At 37.2% G+C, this 15889-nt stretch overlaps 1 protein-coding gene across 2 annotated transcripts in view; it reads right to left on the bottom strand.

Annotated features, from left to right (window-relative positions):
• The window catches only part of PIK3C2G (phosphatidylinositol-4-phosphate 3-kinase catalytic subunit type 2 gamma), a 464615-nt gene that overhangs the window by 97616 nt on the left and 351110 nt on the right, over positions 1 to 15889 (bottom strand). For both annotated transcript variants that reach the window (XM_051850300.2, XM_017343356.3), the window contains exon 26: positions 5951 to 6107. In XM_051850300.2, coding sequence (XP_051706260.2) covers positions 5951 to 6107 — 157 coding nt within the window. The remainder of the gene's footprint in view (positions 1 to 5950; positions 6108 to 15889) is intronic.

Genomic DNA, 15889 nt, shown 5'->3' with positions numbered 1-15889 from the left:
AAGGAATGAGAAATATCATTATACATAATATAACAAACTACGTAATATCCACATTTATAAAAAGCTTAATCTCTAGAAGACTAAGTGTTGAAGCCCAATCTTATGTAAGCTCAGATTATAAACCTCATTCCTCAAATCTTGATGCTAGATTATTTTCTAACATCATGACTCACACCATGAGAACCTGATTTTCCATACTTAAGTAGAAACTGTGCTTATTAAAATTATTAAAGCAATGGAATAATTAGATAAAATTATATATAGTATTTTTTACTAATCCTCAAGGAGATATTTTGGTATTTTATAGTGTAGACTAAAGGGCTAATACTCTAGTTGTAAACAAAATTCTTTGAAAAAACTTCCTGAATTAAAGCTTGACTTCTGCAAAAGCAAACAAAACCTAACGAAACAAAAAGAGGAAGACTATTACCAGTAACTTTAGAACTCTAATATTGTTAATCCTATAGTTTTAGAGGAAGTGTGAAATTTCAATTGACTTCAGGACATTAAAAGGAAAGAAAAATGGTCTTGAGACTGTTCTCTTTTCCACTGTTCTTGCTCAGGCTGAGGAAGCTGCATAAGTAGGTGGACAGGAGCAAAGCAAGGTATGTTCAATATGTTCACAAAAAGATGTCCAGGATGGCTCTCTGGAACATAGAGTATCTTGTGGGTGGGCATGTTAGCGATATTACAGATTTTGTACTTTATCCTAAAGGCAACAGAAAGCTCTTCACATGTTGTAACATGGGAGTACAAGAATTGAATTGAGTTCTAGAAAGATCATGATTGCATCTGAAAAATGAATGTGGGTCCTGGTACAGGGTAGACTAGGGGACTGGTTAGAAATCCAGGTAAGTTACTGGATTTTTAAATATGTACAGGATCTAGAATTGAGAAAACTGAGTGACTGAGGGGGTAAACTGAGAAGCGTTCAAAGCAAACAGCTTTAAATTGAGATGTGGGAATCATTAGCATGTAGATTATAACTGGTGCAAAACCAAAGGAATCCAAAGAAGTGAATCAGGTAGTCCTGGAGAGTTGTGAGCTGCCTTCTCTCTGGGTCATCTATTTAGCATCTCAAACTCATAAAAGCTCCTTCCATTTTCACATTTCATATCTCTACTCTGTCACCCCTGCTTCACAAATTTACATCTCTTTTGATTCCCTTCTCATCCTAACTGCCATCCTCAGCCACTAAATTCTATTGAAAACACCTCCATAGGCCCTGGTATTAGGTCCTCCTTTTCTTTGAGATGATAATGGTTCTAGGTCAGCTTGGCATCTTCATTTGCCTAGATTTCTTGTTCAGACATTTAAATTTGTTACTTACCTGGGGAGGGAGAGGGAAGAGAGATGGAGTGATGGAATACTCCATTTCTCCTTTAAACCTCAAATACCTGCCATGACTGGGGCTGGGCCAGGGTTGAAGCTGGGAACCAGGAACTCCATCCAAGTCTCCCCCATGGGTAGCAGGAACCCAATTACTTCAACCATTACTGCTTCCTCCTGTAGTCTTAGGAGGAAGCTGAAATCAGGAGCCAGACTCCACAGCTGAATCTAGGCACTCTGATGTGGGACACTGAGTCTTTCAATTCAACTGGCATTTCAACTACCAGGCTAAGTGCCCACCCTTGCCTGGACTCCTTGGAAAACTTTTTTCAACTCCTATCTCTTAAAGCACATAATCCCAGAGTTAACTGTCTAAATTCCAAGGAAAATAAACAATAATATCTAGTGTCTCAAATGCTTATTTACTGAAGTCTAAAATTCTCATTTTGGCTATAAATGCCTCTCACAATCTTCCATACCAAAGACTGGGGATGCTTGATTGCCTCCAATTCTAACACATGTGCATGCCGACACATGCTCTTCAAGCCTTCACACATACTTAAGTCTTCCTTCAGCCAAGAATGCCTTTCCTCTCCTCTCCTTCTCCAGAAAACCTTTTTAAGGCTCAGTTTAAATAGTTCTTCCTCTTTGAGGCATCCATTATTGTATTTGGGGTTTAAATACTGCTATCTTTGTTCAGCAATCATGTTGGTTCTTCCCTTCTCACAGTACTAACTGCTTCCCGGGTTTTACTATACTTTGTTTATCCATATGTTTATCATGTTAGATTTTAAGTTCTTTGAGAGCAGGACCTGGTCTTTAGTTCGATGTGGGACTGTTTATAAATCACCATGCTAGAAAAGTAAATAGTTGGAACTTAATGAATGTACAACAATGAATGCAGAGATAAATGAATACATGAAATATAAAAATACCCGATGCCATTAGGCATTGAAAACCTACTACTAACAAATTCAACACTGATTACTTAACAAAATCAACTTCAGGGAGACACAGAACAGTAATGAGAATCTAGACTTGGTTTTTGTCTTCTTAGTTCTGCACTTAAAGTTTGAGAGACATCAGTATGCTTACTGAGGCCAATTTCTTTATCACAGAATGATCATCAATTTTGTAAGAACAGACATCTTCTCTAGAGCCGAAGTTGGATTCTATTTTATCTGAATACCCTAAATTCACATCTGCTTGATTAGGACTCTGTCAAACATTGTCTTGAAAGATGGACCCTATCCTTGGTCCTCTTTCTGCTGACATCACACGCACACATACTACATACCAGCTTCCAAGTACAGACTGCCTCAAACCAGTTGAACCCAATTTGGTTGCTCTTATGTGGCTGATGAAAGATAACGGGTGCTATGTTCACCCTTATAAATATGTTCCATTACTTGCAGAGGAGGGTTGGAGTATTTTGTGCATCACACAGTAAGAACGGCTTCATAGTTGGGCTAACTTAGCCATATCTGTTCTCTGATCCCCAGCGGTGTGGCATGAATAACAACTTTAATTGGGGCAATTGGAAAGCAAATGGTGGATAGAATAGGCAATGACCAGCTTAGTCACATTTTAAAGTTTCTGTTCTCTTACAAAGTCCAAATCTATTAGGGAAGCAGACACTCTTCCTGCCACATACAGAAATTGGAAAGACGCCTGCTGGGAAATATAATAATGGGTGTGATAAACATTTTAAATTGGGTGAATGGTTCTTAAGTTCTTTGGGAGTCTTCCATAATAGTTGATATTGATTTTTTTAATGAGAGGAAACCTGACGAAATACAGGCTTTTATGTTAGTCATCTCAACCAGCAACACTCTTGGGTTTCCTACAGACGATGCTTTTAAGCAAGATGGGGATTTCACATATTATTTTTTCCCCAGTTTCTCCCAGGAGTAAATAAAAATCACTGCTGATATCTGGAAACACACTGCTTTCTATCACGGATGAGCCATTTACTCCCATGGTAGACTCACGAGGCACTTGTCGCCCATAGTCCTGGGTTCTGGTCATTTATAGAACACGGAATTTATGACCCATGACAAATACTTCTCAAGTTGTAACTGGGTCATGTTTTAGTAGAATGAATTCTTTTATAAAGAATTTAATGCAAGAGTAAATTCAAGATAGAATTAAGGGAAAGATAGGCTACACACATAAATAGGAAGTATCATTATGCTCTTAAATCTGTAGATAGGAAATACAAGAAATTTGTTCACCATATAGAAATCAAACAATGGCACTCAAAAAATAAAATTGTCTTTTGCAAACTTATTTTAGCAGAAGCTGTGCCAGGAAAAGTGTGATCCTGACTCCCCCTTGGTTATTTACAGCCCCACAAAATATACATTTGCAGAGAAGAGAATTCAGAAAGAAATGATCAAAAACTGAGATACTAATACACTTCCATTTTGCATGAATTTATTCATTGACTTAATTGGTCCACATTGCTTCTGATTTCTTTTTCTACTTCTGTGAGTCTGAATCTAAACTTATGTGCTTACTTTGTGTCTTCTGTTGTCAACTTTCTTCATTATCCTATTAGTCAAGATTTCATTAAGTAGAACATATGTAAATTTTTGGATATACTGTGTACCAGAAACTTTGAAAAGTTGGTTTTAATAGCATCAAATTATGCATTTCAGTACTTCTAACTAATTAAAATACCATATGTCTACTTTTAAATACTACATAAACTCTTTCATGGTCATTTGATAGATGATGACTCATGTGCTGAGTCTTTTTCTAAGGTATGTAGAAAATTTTATTAAGAAGAAGAAAAAAAAAGTTCCCTCATCTTTAAAAAAAAAAAAGCTTGTACTTTCATGTTATTTTAATATGCTCATGTCACTTGGCACAATTTTAGTGCCACCTGAGAAACAGCATAAGCTGCATTTTTTTTTCTGCTTTTTAGAAATGTTTGCGGCTGGTTTAAGCAGTTAGAATTTGGCACTCTGTGCACTTGGCTATAGCACTATAGATATTCAGAAATGCTGGACATCTTAGTTATTTGTGTATATACATTTTATCTTATTAAATTAAAAAATTTTAAGACTGAGTCTTTTATTCTAATGTACTGCCTGGATACTTATTACATAACTGGAGTCGAGCTCACAGACTTAGTCTTTGTATTTACTTTGTGGTGTAGACTAAAGATATAAACAACAATCCCTCAACATCATAACATGGCCTAATGATATTGGAGATAGGAAGTAGATCTACCAGTATGAATCACTGGCTGTTACTGGAAAGCCCCTGAAAGATTATGAAGATAGGCAGAATTTCATATATCCAGTTTACTGAAAAAACTGCAATATACTTGTATATGAAGGATATGTTTAAAGTATTTTTTAAAATTCCTATTTTTCAAAACAGGACAGAAGGATGGTAGAGATTTTGTTTGAAAGTTTAAGCAAGGAATCAAATCAAATCCTTAGTTGAATAATTTTTATCTGTTTCCCAATATGGTACCTCTAGCCACCTATGACTGTTGAGCATTTGAAATGTGACGGAGAGAGAGAAAATAAATTTTTAATTTTATTCAATACTAATTGAAATAACCACGATTAGGCCACACCACAGTGTGTATTACCTATATGTTAACATGGGTTGAGTATAACATTATAAATTAACTGAATCCTACTAAAAAATAGTTACCTAGCTAAGTGCATTATATTAATTATTTATAAGGGTTGTTATGAAATTTAAATCAACATATTGAAAGGACATAGCACAATGACTAATCTACACAAAACATGCATTATTAGATCACTTATTTATCAACCCTACAATCTTCATTTAATAGCTAAGAAAGCAATCTTTTGCCTTTAACATCTTGTTTAGTAGCAGTAATCTGAGAGTTCTAAATCTGTTATTTTTCATTGATACTAAATCCTACACTGATCTACCACAGGTATGTTCACCTCCTGCAATCTGCTACAGTCACCAGTATGCATGTACATGCCCACAGGAATCACTGCATTCCTCCCCTAAAAGATTATTCTATCAGACACTTCTTCCCTCACCCTGCATATCCATCTCTTCGGACTGCAAGGTGGAATGTAACATTAAGTCTCCCTCTGTTGGTTGACAGAGATCATTTAGGATCTGATGTATACCACTAAAGGTACCGCTATCAGGTTGAGTTGCTAGTGAGTCATTTAATAATGAGGACCCCCCAGTTTCTCAAGCTGGAAGACCGGCAAATGATCACAGACAGAGATTGGGGTGGAGATTCAGGAGCCATCGCTGCCTGGTCTACTTCGTTAGGTCGACATGCTTTGTCAATGAGATAGAATTTACAGAGCAGTTTTGAAAAATTCTAATTCACGGTATAAATGAAGACAAGACTGTAGTAATGACTGTCCTTGAATTTTAGTCGGAGTATACTTGGATAACTCCTGAATCTGGCATTGATATTGTTGTGAATAGGGATGTTTAAGAATAACCCTGAAATACTCTATTAAATTATTAAGAAACGTATCTGTTCATTCCTTTTTGTTTTGAAGAGCTCTTTGGGGAGCTCCAAGCCATTAACAAAAATAGATTGCTGAAAGAGAGACATAAATGAAGCTTATTATTTTTGCCATTTCCCCGTGGGACTTACCATTTCTAGCATGTTCAAGAGCAGCCGGCTGTGCTTTCGGACAATATTATAAGCTCGACAGCAAAGCTCCACAAAATCTTGGAAGTGCTGTGGATTTTTCCCACCTTCTGTAATGAAGTACTCCATCTCTGAAGTAAAAATAAAAGGGGCTCGGTCCCTATAAGCCAAAAACAAAAGCAATGACAAACAGGAGGGTAAGTGGTTTGTAGGTTTTAGATTAGGCAGTTAGGACCACTTATTTCCACGGAATGTTCCTGGTATCTTTTCTCTACACTAATGGATGAGGCTCTTTCATTGGGGGAGACAAATAGACAAACTTTCTAATGATAGGATTTGCATAACTGGGCTGCAACAGAGAGGCAAGGATAAATATCATTTTACTATGTTGAGCTATTTTGTCCTAAATTACTCAACTACATTTAGAGGGGAATGTTGCTCATTAAAAATAATAGCCAGTTAATAATGCAGGTACTATCTATGCAAAGTCACTATAGAAAGTATACTTATGCCAAATTTTGCCATGATTTAACCGGTTGTGAGGTTGATCTTATGTAAAAATTTTTTTCTTTGAAGATATGCTGACCTTTTAGGGAGCAAGTTTGTGGTAAAAGCCGAGAACCTCTAATGACAAGTTCTTTCAGAAGGAAATCTGGGGGGTTGGGGAGTGGGGACACCTAACCATTGTCATATGCTTAGGAAAGGGGATATTTGTTCCACCAAAGACAATTGTGCTCAAAGCTGAATCTTGTCATGGCTAAATCTCCTCCTCTCTTAAAAATGCCACCAGTACCATCCCATCCTTATCTCAAATTTCACTTCTAGGTATCCACATAACCTCTCTACCTGCATTAAGCCTTAATTGTGTCTTTAAACTGTGCAGCTTTTTTTAAATTTTCACTCACCTTGTAGTGACATTGTAGCACAGTTTTATATTTTCTTAATCATGAAAAACTCATAATTTCATATCTAATAGTTTGCAGTGATTCTCACCCCCTATACTACGTTATATTGGATGGAACTTGGAAATAATGTTAGAAGAGTCTTGAATTTTGCAACTAACTGAAAATTTCTGTTCTGATAGATCTTGTCTCTCTTTAATAGAGAGAATTCTATTGGACCAAGTTGATTTCTCTGGGGAAGTTTTTGTAGTTAAGCTCTAGATCAAGAGATATTGCATTTCCTTCGTACATAGCAACAGGGGTTATAAGTCAGATGCAGATGCATCGTCACAGAAAGCTAAATATGTAAAGCAAACATATCCAAAATAGAGAAAACAAAGTAACAATAGCAAAGGAACACATTTCAGTTGAGTTTAAATGTTATGGTCTGAATCATCAACGATTTCAGCAAAATGAAATGAATCTTAACTTGCTTCTGAGCAATTAAAGTATCCCAGAATTATGCCACTTTTTATTTGTAAATAAAAAGTCTCATGTATGCGACAGAGGCTCTCCCACCCATCCTTACAGAATATAGGAGTTTTAACTGTGGTAAGGTTTTATCAGCCCACTCAGGCAAATTTAATTCTAAGTTGTGGAATTAATGTGTTAGAGCCAATCTCAGAAGTTTAGGCATTGCTTATAAATCTGAGCCATAAATTGGTTGTGGCAAGAGGGAAGATTGGAAACTCTGATATCTCTCAGTCTACTGTTACTACATTCTGTATCATGAGTTGAAACTCTGGTTAATACCATTTATAGCTATGTAAGTATACTGTAGCAATGTCATGTTACTATCCTACCTTTTTCTAGATTAGTGGTTTTACAGTTATGTGCTTAAGTCTACCTTTTTTTCCCTTCTGTAATTTTTACCTATATGCTTTCCAATTTTTCTCTTTGTCTCTGCCAGACCCTCCCAACCCCCACTCTTCTGACACTGAGTTAAAGATCAAGAACAACAATGTTTCTTACAAGAAATCTTTTCTAATTAACTTAATAACTACTGGTAGTCTTCAGGTTTCTTTAACCCAGAAGGTTTGCATGGTTTTCAAGGGAAGAGAAAGTATTCTCTCTTCCCTTTATGTCTGAAATAACCTTTTGATGATATTCTATTTTATGCAATGAATGCAACAACAAATATGCACAGTGCATACAGTGAAGAGCATGTGATAATTTAACATTTATGCAGGAAAGCTAGGTGAAAAAACTTATTTATTATGTTTCTATTGTTTTGCTGTAACAGTTAATCATTTTATTAACTTATAACCATTCTTTCCCTAAGAGTGTTTTATAGATTTTTTAAAAGAGAAAATAAATGAATTGATGGTTTAAAAATGTATATATGCTTAAAACAGCAAGACAGACAATTAAGGGTAGAAATATATATACACATATGTGTGTGTGTGTATATATATATATACATACACATACTTGATATAGGGAAATAGCAGGACAGTGAACAAGTTGCTGTTTAGTCTGTGTACTTTTGAATAAGTCTGTCCTGCGATTTTGTGGGTATGGGACCCAAGTATTTGGGGCCCTGCTACTCTGGCTGTGGCCTGGCCCCTGCTTTATGGGCATTTGAGGAGTAAGCCAGTAGATGAGAGATCTCCATCCATCTCTCTCTCTCTCTCTGTGTCTCTCTCTCTCTCACTCTGCTTTTCAAATAAATACAAATATACTTTTTTTAAAGGAGCAATTATTCATTGATTTGATCTTTTAATCAAATATGTACAGTCCTCAAAAAATGCTCCATTTTTCAATATTGCACACATCATCTCTTTAGGGACACAATGATTCCCAGAAGCAGCTTCCTCAGATGTGCATTATGCAGTCCAGCTAATGCTCCTGGCTCCATCCCAGCAGTTCACAGGGCCTTTAGTTATCCTAAGTTCAGTAGACTCAGATGGGCTCTGAAATTAGTCACATCTCCTAAGCATTTATCGTATATTAGCTTAACTGTACTTGTTAGCATTTGATTTTAAAAGTTACTGAGAAATTACACCTGTCTTTTCACTCAGAAAATGCCCACAGGAAGGAAGTGGCCTTGTTGTTAGGATCCTATTTTGCATGCTCCTTGCAGAACAATCATCTTGCAAAAATTTACAGTTTTTAAACATCTGAATTGAACATACTTCAGGGCCATAACCGTGAGATAACTGTCTTACATAGTTATCTAAAGAAACTACAGAAGCAGCCATCTGTCTCAGTGCTGGAGAGAACAGGCTGCATTGGGATTGTGGAGAAATGGCAGTATCACATCTTCCAATGATCAACCACCTACGACCTATAATTTTGGACAGGTTTTATCAATGAAGACTTTTCTCTGATTTAGTTCATCCTTTGAATAGACAGAAAATGACAGTCCTCATTTCAAAGATTTCCTCTGAGGATTAATGCCTATGAAGTATGTATAGAGGGTTTTTTTTTGTTGTTGTTGTTGTTGTTGTTGTTTTTGACTGTGTCCTTTAGAATCTTATCCTCACACTTGGTGATGTAGCAACACACTAAACATCTCTTGCCATATCCCAAGCCAGGATATCATACCCATTTGGAAAGGATTTCAAAGGGGATGCATGCTTCAATATTGGCAGGGGATATGAAGAGAGGAATAGACCAAGTTACCTCTAAAACAGTATTTTATCAAGGATTTAAGATTCTGTGAACATAGTTATTTCCTGCTTTTATGGAGTCACTGGTAAAGTCAGCAAACGGAAGGATGCAAACTTTAGCTTAAGGTTTAAAAAGACATGAGTGTTTGAGTAATATATTTGTACCCTGAACCGAAATGTAGGACTTAAAAATGGGGCATATTTGGTTTTACTTAGTGAAATTACTATTTTCATGAATTTCAAATGTTCCTAGGAAATATCATATTAAGATATGTCTGGAATATTTCTAAGAGCTGCAGACTGCTGTAACAGTGAATGCTGTTATTAGCATACAAATAGATGACTACAGAATGCAGTGGGTGAATGTTCAAGCTTCTACTTTTTTTGATATCACAAATGACCTACATTTTGAAGAACACAATTTGATGTCCAACAAAAAGAACTCTAGTCTCTTTTCTAATATGCAAGAGTTAATTGAGAAGGCAAATTTGTAATCTCCACTGGATTGAATAGAGCCTTGTATAATCAGGCAACACAGGAAACCTAGTATTTGCAATGCAGTGCATGGACTATTATGGAAAGAACATTTAACACCCTGTGGGATCTCCAAGCTTGTGGCAATTATTAACTATGGAGGGCCTCACCAATAATCTCTAAGTGCAAAACATGTCCCCTGTTCAGCCTCTTTTGTAAATACACTGTAGGCCCTCAAATACCCCCATCTTTATTTAGCTTCTTAATAACTTTAGATACTGACTGTGGGGTGGCACATAGGTGCGAGTACATCATTTCTCTTATTTAAAAAGGGTAGTGAAATAGCTGAAACTTCAAAACTATCAGTCCTACTTTCCCAAGTCTAATATGTTTATTTTGTGAGGACACAGAAAGATGGGTAACATCCTTAGAATCCCCATATGGTTTTCATTTTAACTTGAGCTTAGGGGAAAGTTCATAGCCCTGTTCTGCTTAGAATTCCCGTACATGATTGCAACAGAAGTTAGTTGTCTGGATATGAAAAAAAATTTATTGATGCTACAATTCTTCTATTAAAACTGGATTTGTAGTACTGCAATTTAAACAGGGATCAGGTTCTAAAATCAGATTAAAGACAGAAATCAAGAATAGAACAAGTTACCTCTAAAACACCAATAAAACTACAATATGCATGATCAAAATGTATGTATCAGGCTTGAAACTGACATATTATCTCTCACCAATGGAATTGCTTACGTTTAGGAGATGTCATGTTTTCCTTTGAAAATTACATTTAGGAGAAGGCATTTGGCCTGTGGTTAAAATGCAGGTTGTGATGCTCAAGTCCCACATTTGGAATTCCTTGGTTTGGTACCCAGATCTGGTGTCTAATTCTAGTTTCCTGGAATGTCAGCTCTGGAAAGTAGCAGGTGATGGCTCAAGTAATTGGATCCTTGCTACCCACCATGTGGAAAACCTGGATTGAGTTATTGGCTCCTGGCTGCAAACTGGCTCAGCCTCAACCATTGTGGGTATCTGGGGAGTGAATCAGAGTTAGGACCATGAGATGCTGTTGATAGCACACTGTGCCTTGGCACATGCCAGGGGCATAGACCCATTGGGTGTTGGAAGGCATGGCCCTTACTCTAAGTGGTTCTCTTTCCCTCTTTCTTCTTCTCTTTTTTATAACCTCTCACACAGAATTTTATTTCTTTCTCAATCATCTTCAACCATCTTTCATATCTCTTTGAAGAAAATTTGTTTTAAATCAGAAGTTGTTTATAAAAACTTATAATGGCAGGGTGATGATGGATACAAGGGGATTATGCAGAGAAAACAGGTGATAAAGCAGAGTAGAATGATCTGGGGAAGCAGAAAAGAGAACAATGAGAGTGAGAAGATGGAAATGAAAGACCAAACCTTTTTAGCGTGACATACTCTAAAGGAGAGTGCTTTGTAAGATTCAAAGCACTATGCACATGCTAGGTGTAGTTGGCCTAGGACTGGCTTTGTGATTGGCAGAAGGCTTACTGAAACATACAGTACATCACATTTTGAGTCTTATCCCTCTGACTCACATATGTAGGGTGATCATCAGGAAAAGCAAACAAGCAAAACAACAAAAACCTCCTTGGCAAATTTTCAATTTGAATAACAGACTATGGCAGGAACTTAATTTTATATTAATGCAGTTGTACGTTCTCAGTTTAAGAAAATAAATTTAATGGCATATTTCTGGAGTGGTTCAATCAACCAAAATAGAACTTTTTGCTCTACGTTAAGAGCTTAGGATAAACAATTATTTTTTAACTTATTTGTTTGAAAGGCAGAAAAAGAGGTCTTCCATATGTTGGTTAACTCTCCAAATGCCCACACAAGCCAAAGCTGGGTCAGGTGGCAGTCAGGTGCCATTTTGGTCTCCCATGTTGCAGCAGACACCCAAATATCTGAGCTGTGACCTGATGTCTTCTAGGGTGTGAAGCTGGGACTCAAAAGCAGGCACATTCTGAGAGCAGGTGCTGGAGTTCGCAGTGACATGTGAACCACTGTGCCAAAGTCCTGCCCCTAAGACATCTGTAAAGCACTCACAGATGGAGAGATACTGGAACTGTGTGTTCCTACTAGAAAACTCAAATGATATTAAGATTTGCTCTGAGCGAAACGATCTACAATTTTTTTTTACTTTTATTTAATGAATATAAATTTCCAAAGTACAGAATATGGATTACAATGCCTTCCCCCCCATAACGTCCCTCCAACCCACAACCCTCCCCTTATCCACTCCCTCTCCCCTTCCATTCACATCTAGATTCATTTTCGATTCTCTTTATATACAGAAGATCAGTTTACCATATATTAAGTAAAGATTTCAACAATTTGCTCCCACACAGAAACATAAAGTGAAAAATACTGTTTGAGTACTAGTTATAGCATTAAATCTCAATGTACAGCACACTAAGGACAAAGATCCTACTTGAGGAGTAAGTGCACAGTGACTCCTGTTGTTGACTTAACAAATTGACACTCTTGTTTATGGCCTCAGTAATCACCCTAGGCTCTTGTCATGAGCTGCCAAGGCTATGGAAGCCCCCTGAGTTCACTGACTCATCATTCACTGATCATATTTAGACAAGGCCATGGTCAAAGTGGAAGTTCTCCCTTCAGAGAAAGGTACCTCTTTCTTTGATGACCCATTCTTTCCACTGGGATCTCACTTGTAGAGATCTTTCATTTAGTTTTTTTTTTCCCCAGAGTGTCTTGGCTTTCCATGCCTGAAATACTCTCATGGGCTTTTCAGCCGGATCCGCATGCCTTAAGGGCTGATTCTGAGGCCAGAGTGCTGTTAGGACATTTGCCATTCTATGGGTCTGCTGTGTATCTCACTTCCCATGTTCGATCATTCTTTCCCTTTTTTATTCTATCAGCTAGTATTTGCAGACACTATTCTTGTTTATGTGATCCCTTTGGTTCTTAGTCCTATCATTATGATCAATTGTGAACAGAAATTGATCACTTGGACTAGTGGGATGGCATTGGTACATGCCACCTCGATGGGACTGAATTCTAATCCCCTGGTATGTTTCTAACTCTACCCTTTGAGGTAAGTCAGCTTGAGCATGTCCCGAATTGTACATCTCTTCCCTCTCTTATTCCCACTTTTATATTTAACAGCAATCACTTTTCAGTTAAGTTTCAGCACTTAAGAAGAATTGTGTATTGATTACAGTATTCAACCAAAAGTATTAAGTAGAACAAACAAACAAAATACTAAGAGGGATAACATATTAAGCTGCTCATCAACAGTCAGGGTGAGGGCTGATCAAGTCACCATTTCTCCTAGTGTTCATTTCACTTTAACAGGTTTCCTTTTTGGTGCTCAGTTAGTTGTCACCTATCAAGGAGAACAAGTGGTATTTGTCCCTTTGGGATTAGCTTATTTCACTCAACATAATGTTTTCTAAATTCCTAACAGGGATCACTTTTCAGTTAAAATTTAAACACCTAAGAATAATTGTGTGTTAATTACAGAGTTCAACCAATGGTACTAGAACAAAAAAAAATACTAAAATGGATAAAGTATTACATTGTACATCAACCGTCAGGACAAGAGCTGATCAAGTCACTGTTTCTCATAGAGTCCATTTCACTTCAACAAGTTTCCCCTTTGGTGCTCAGTTAGTTGTCGCCGATCAGGGAGAACATATGATATTTGTCCCTTTGAGACTGACTTAATTCACTCAGCATGATGTTTTCCAAATTCCTCCATCTTGTTGCAAATGACTGGGTTTCGTTTTTTTGACTGCGGTATGGTATTCTATAGAGTACATGTCCCATAATTTCTTTATCCAGTCTACTGTTGATGGGCATTTGGGTTGGTTCCAGGTCTTAGCTATTGTGAATTGAGCTGCAATAAACATTAATGTGCAGACTGCTTTTTTGTTTGCCAATTTAATTTCCTTTGGGTAAATTCCAAGGAGTGGGATGGCTGGGTTGAATGGTAGGGTTATCATCAGGTTTCTAAGGAATCTCCAGACTGACTTCCATAGTGGCTTAACCAGTTTGCATTCCCACCAACAGTGGGTTAGTGTCCCTTTTTCCCCACATCCTCGCCAGCAGCTATTGTTGGTAGATTTCTGAATGTGAGCCATTCTAACTTGGGTGAGGTGGAACCTCATTGTGGTTTTGATTTGCATTTCCCTTATTGCTAGTGATCTTGAACATTTTTTCATGTGTCTGTTAGCCATTTGGATTTCCTCTTTGGAAAAATGTCTATTGAGGTCCTTGGCCCATCTCTTAAGTGTGTTGTTTGTTTTGATGTTGTGGAGTTTCTTGATTTCTTTGTAGATTCTGGTTATCAACCCTTTATCAGTTGCATAGTTTGCAAATATATTTTCCCATTCTGTCGGTTGTCTCTTCACTTTCCTGACTGTTTCTTTTGCAGTACAGAAACTTCTCAATTTGATGCAATCCCAAATGTTAATTTTGGCTTTGACTGCCTGTGCTTCTGGGGTGTTTTCCAAGAAGTCATTGCCGGTACCTATATCTTGCAGGGTTTTTCCAATGCTCTCTAAATTTGACGGTGTCAGGTCGTAGATTTAAGTCTTTAATACATGTTGAGTAGATTTTTGTGTAAGGTGAAAGGTAGGGGTCTTGCTTCATGATTCTGCATGTGGAAATCCAATTTTCCCAACACCATTTATTGAATAGACTGTCCTTACTCCAGGGATTGGTTTTGGATCTTTGATCAAATATGAGTTGGCTGTAGATGTTTGGATTGATTTCTGGTGTTTCAATTCTGTTCCATTGGTCTATCCATCTGTTTCTGTACCAGTACCATGCTGTTTTGATTACAACTGCCCTGTAGTATGTCCTGAAATCTGGTATTGTGATGCCTCCAGCTTTGTTTTTGTTGTACAAGATTGCTTTAGCTATTCGAGGTCTCCTGTGTCTCCATATAAATTTCAGCATCATTTTTTCCAGATCTGAGAAGAAGGTCTTCGGTATCTTGATTGGTATTGCATTGAATCTATAAATTGCTTTTGGGAGAATGGACATTTTGATGATATTGATTCTTCCAATCCATGAGCATGGAAGATTTTTCAATTTCTTGGTATCCTCTTCTATTTCTTTCTTTAAGGTTTTGTAATTTTCATCGTAGAGATCTTTACCGTCCTTGGTTAAGTTTATTCCAAGGTATTTGATTGTTTTTGTAGCTATTATGAATGGGATTGATCTTAGAAGTTCTTCCTCAGCCATGGCATTGCCTGTGTATACAAAGGCTGTTGATTTTTGTGCATTGACTTTATATCCTGCTACTTTGCCAAAATCTTCTATGAGTTCCAATAGTCTCTTAGTAGAGTTCTTTGGGTCCCCTAAATAAAGAATCATATCATCTGCAAAGAGGGATAGTTTGAGTTCTTCCTTCCCAATTTGTATCCCTTTAATTTCTTTTTCTTGCCTAATAGCTCTGGCTAGAACTTCCAGAAATATATTGAAGAGCAGTGGTGAGAGTGGGCATCCCTGTCTGGTACCAGATCTCAGTGGAAATGCTTCCAACTTTTCCCCATTCAATAGGATTCTGGTCATGGGTTTTTCATAGATTGCTTTGATTGTATTGAGGAATGTTCCTTCCATACCGAGCTTGCTTAGAGTTTTCATCATGAACGGGTGTTGTATTTTATCACATGCTTTCTCGGCATCTGTTGAGATAATCATATGGTTTTTCTTCTGCAGTCTGTTAATGTGGTGTATCACATTGATTGTTTTGCGCACATTAAACCATCCCTGCATACCAGGGATAAATCCCACTTGGTCTGGGTGGATGATCTTTCTGATGTGTTGTTGCATTCTATTGGCGAGAATTTTATTGAGGATTTTTGCATCTATGTTCATCAGGGATATTGGTCTGTAATTCT

Source organism: Oryctolagus cuniculus, chromosome 9 (assembly GCF_964237555.1).
Source record: "Oryctolagus cuniculus chromosome 9, mOryCun1.1, whole genome shotgun sequence".
NCBI lineage: Eukaryota > Metazoa > Chordata > Mammalia > Lagomorpha > Leporidae > Oryctolagus > Oryctolagus cuniculus.
This window is presented reverse-complemented; position numbering and strand designations above follow the sequence as displayed.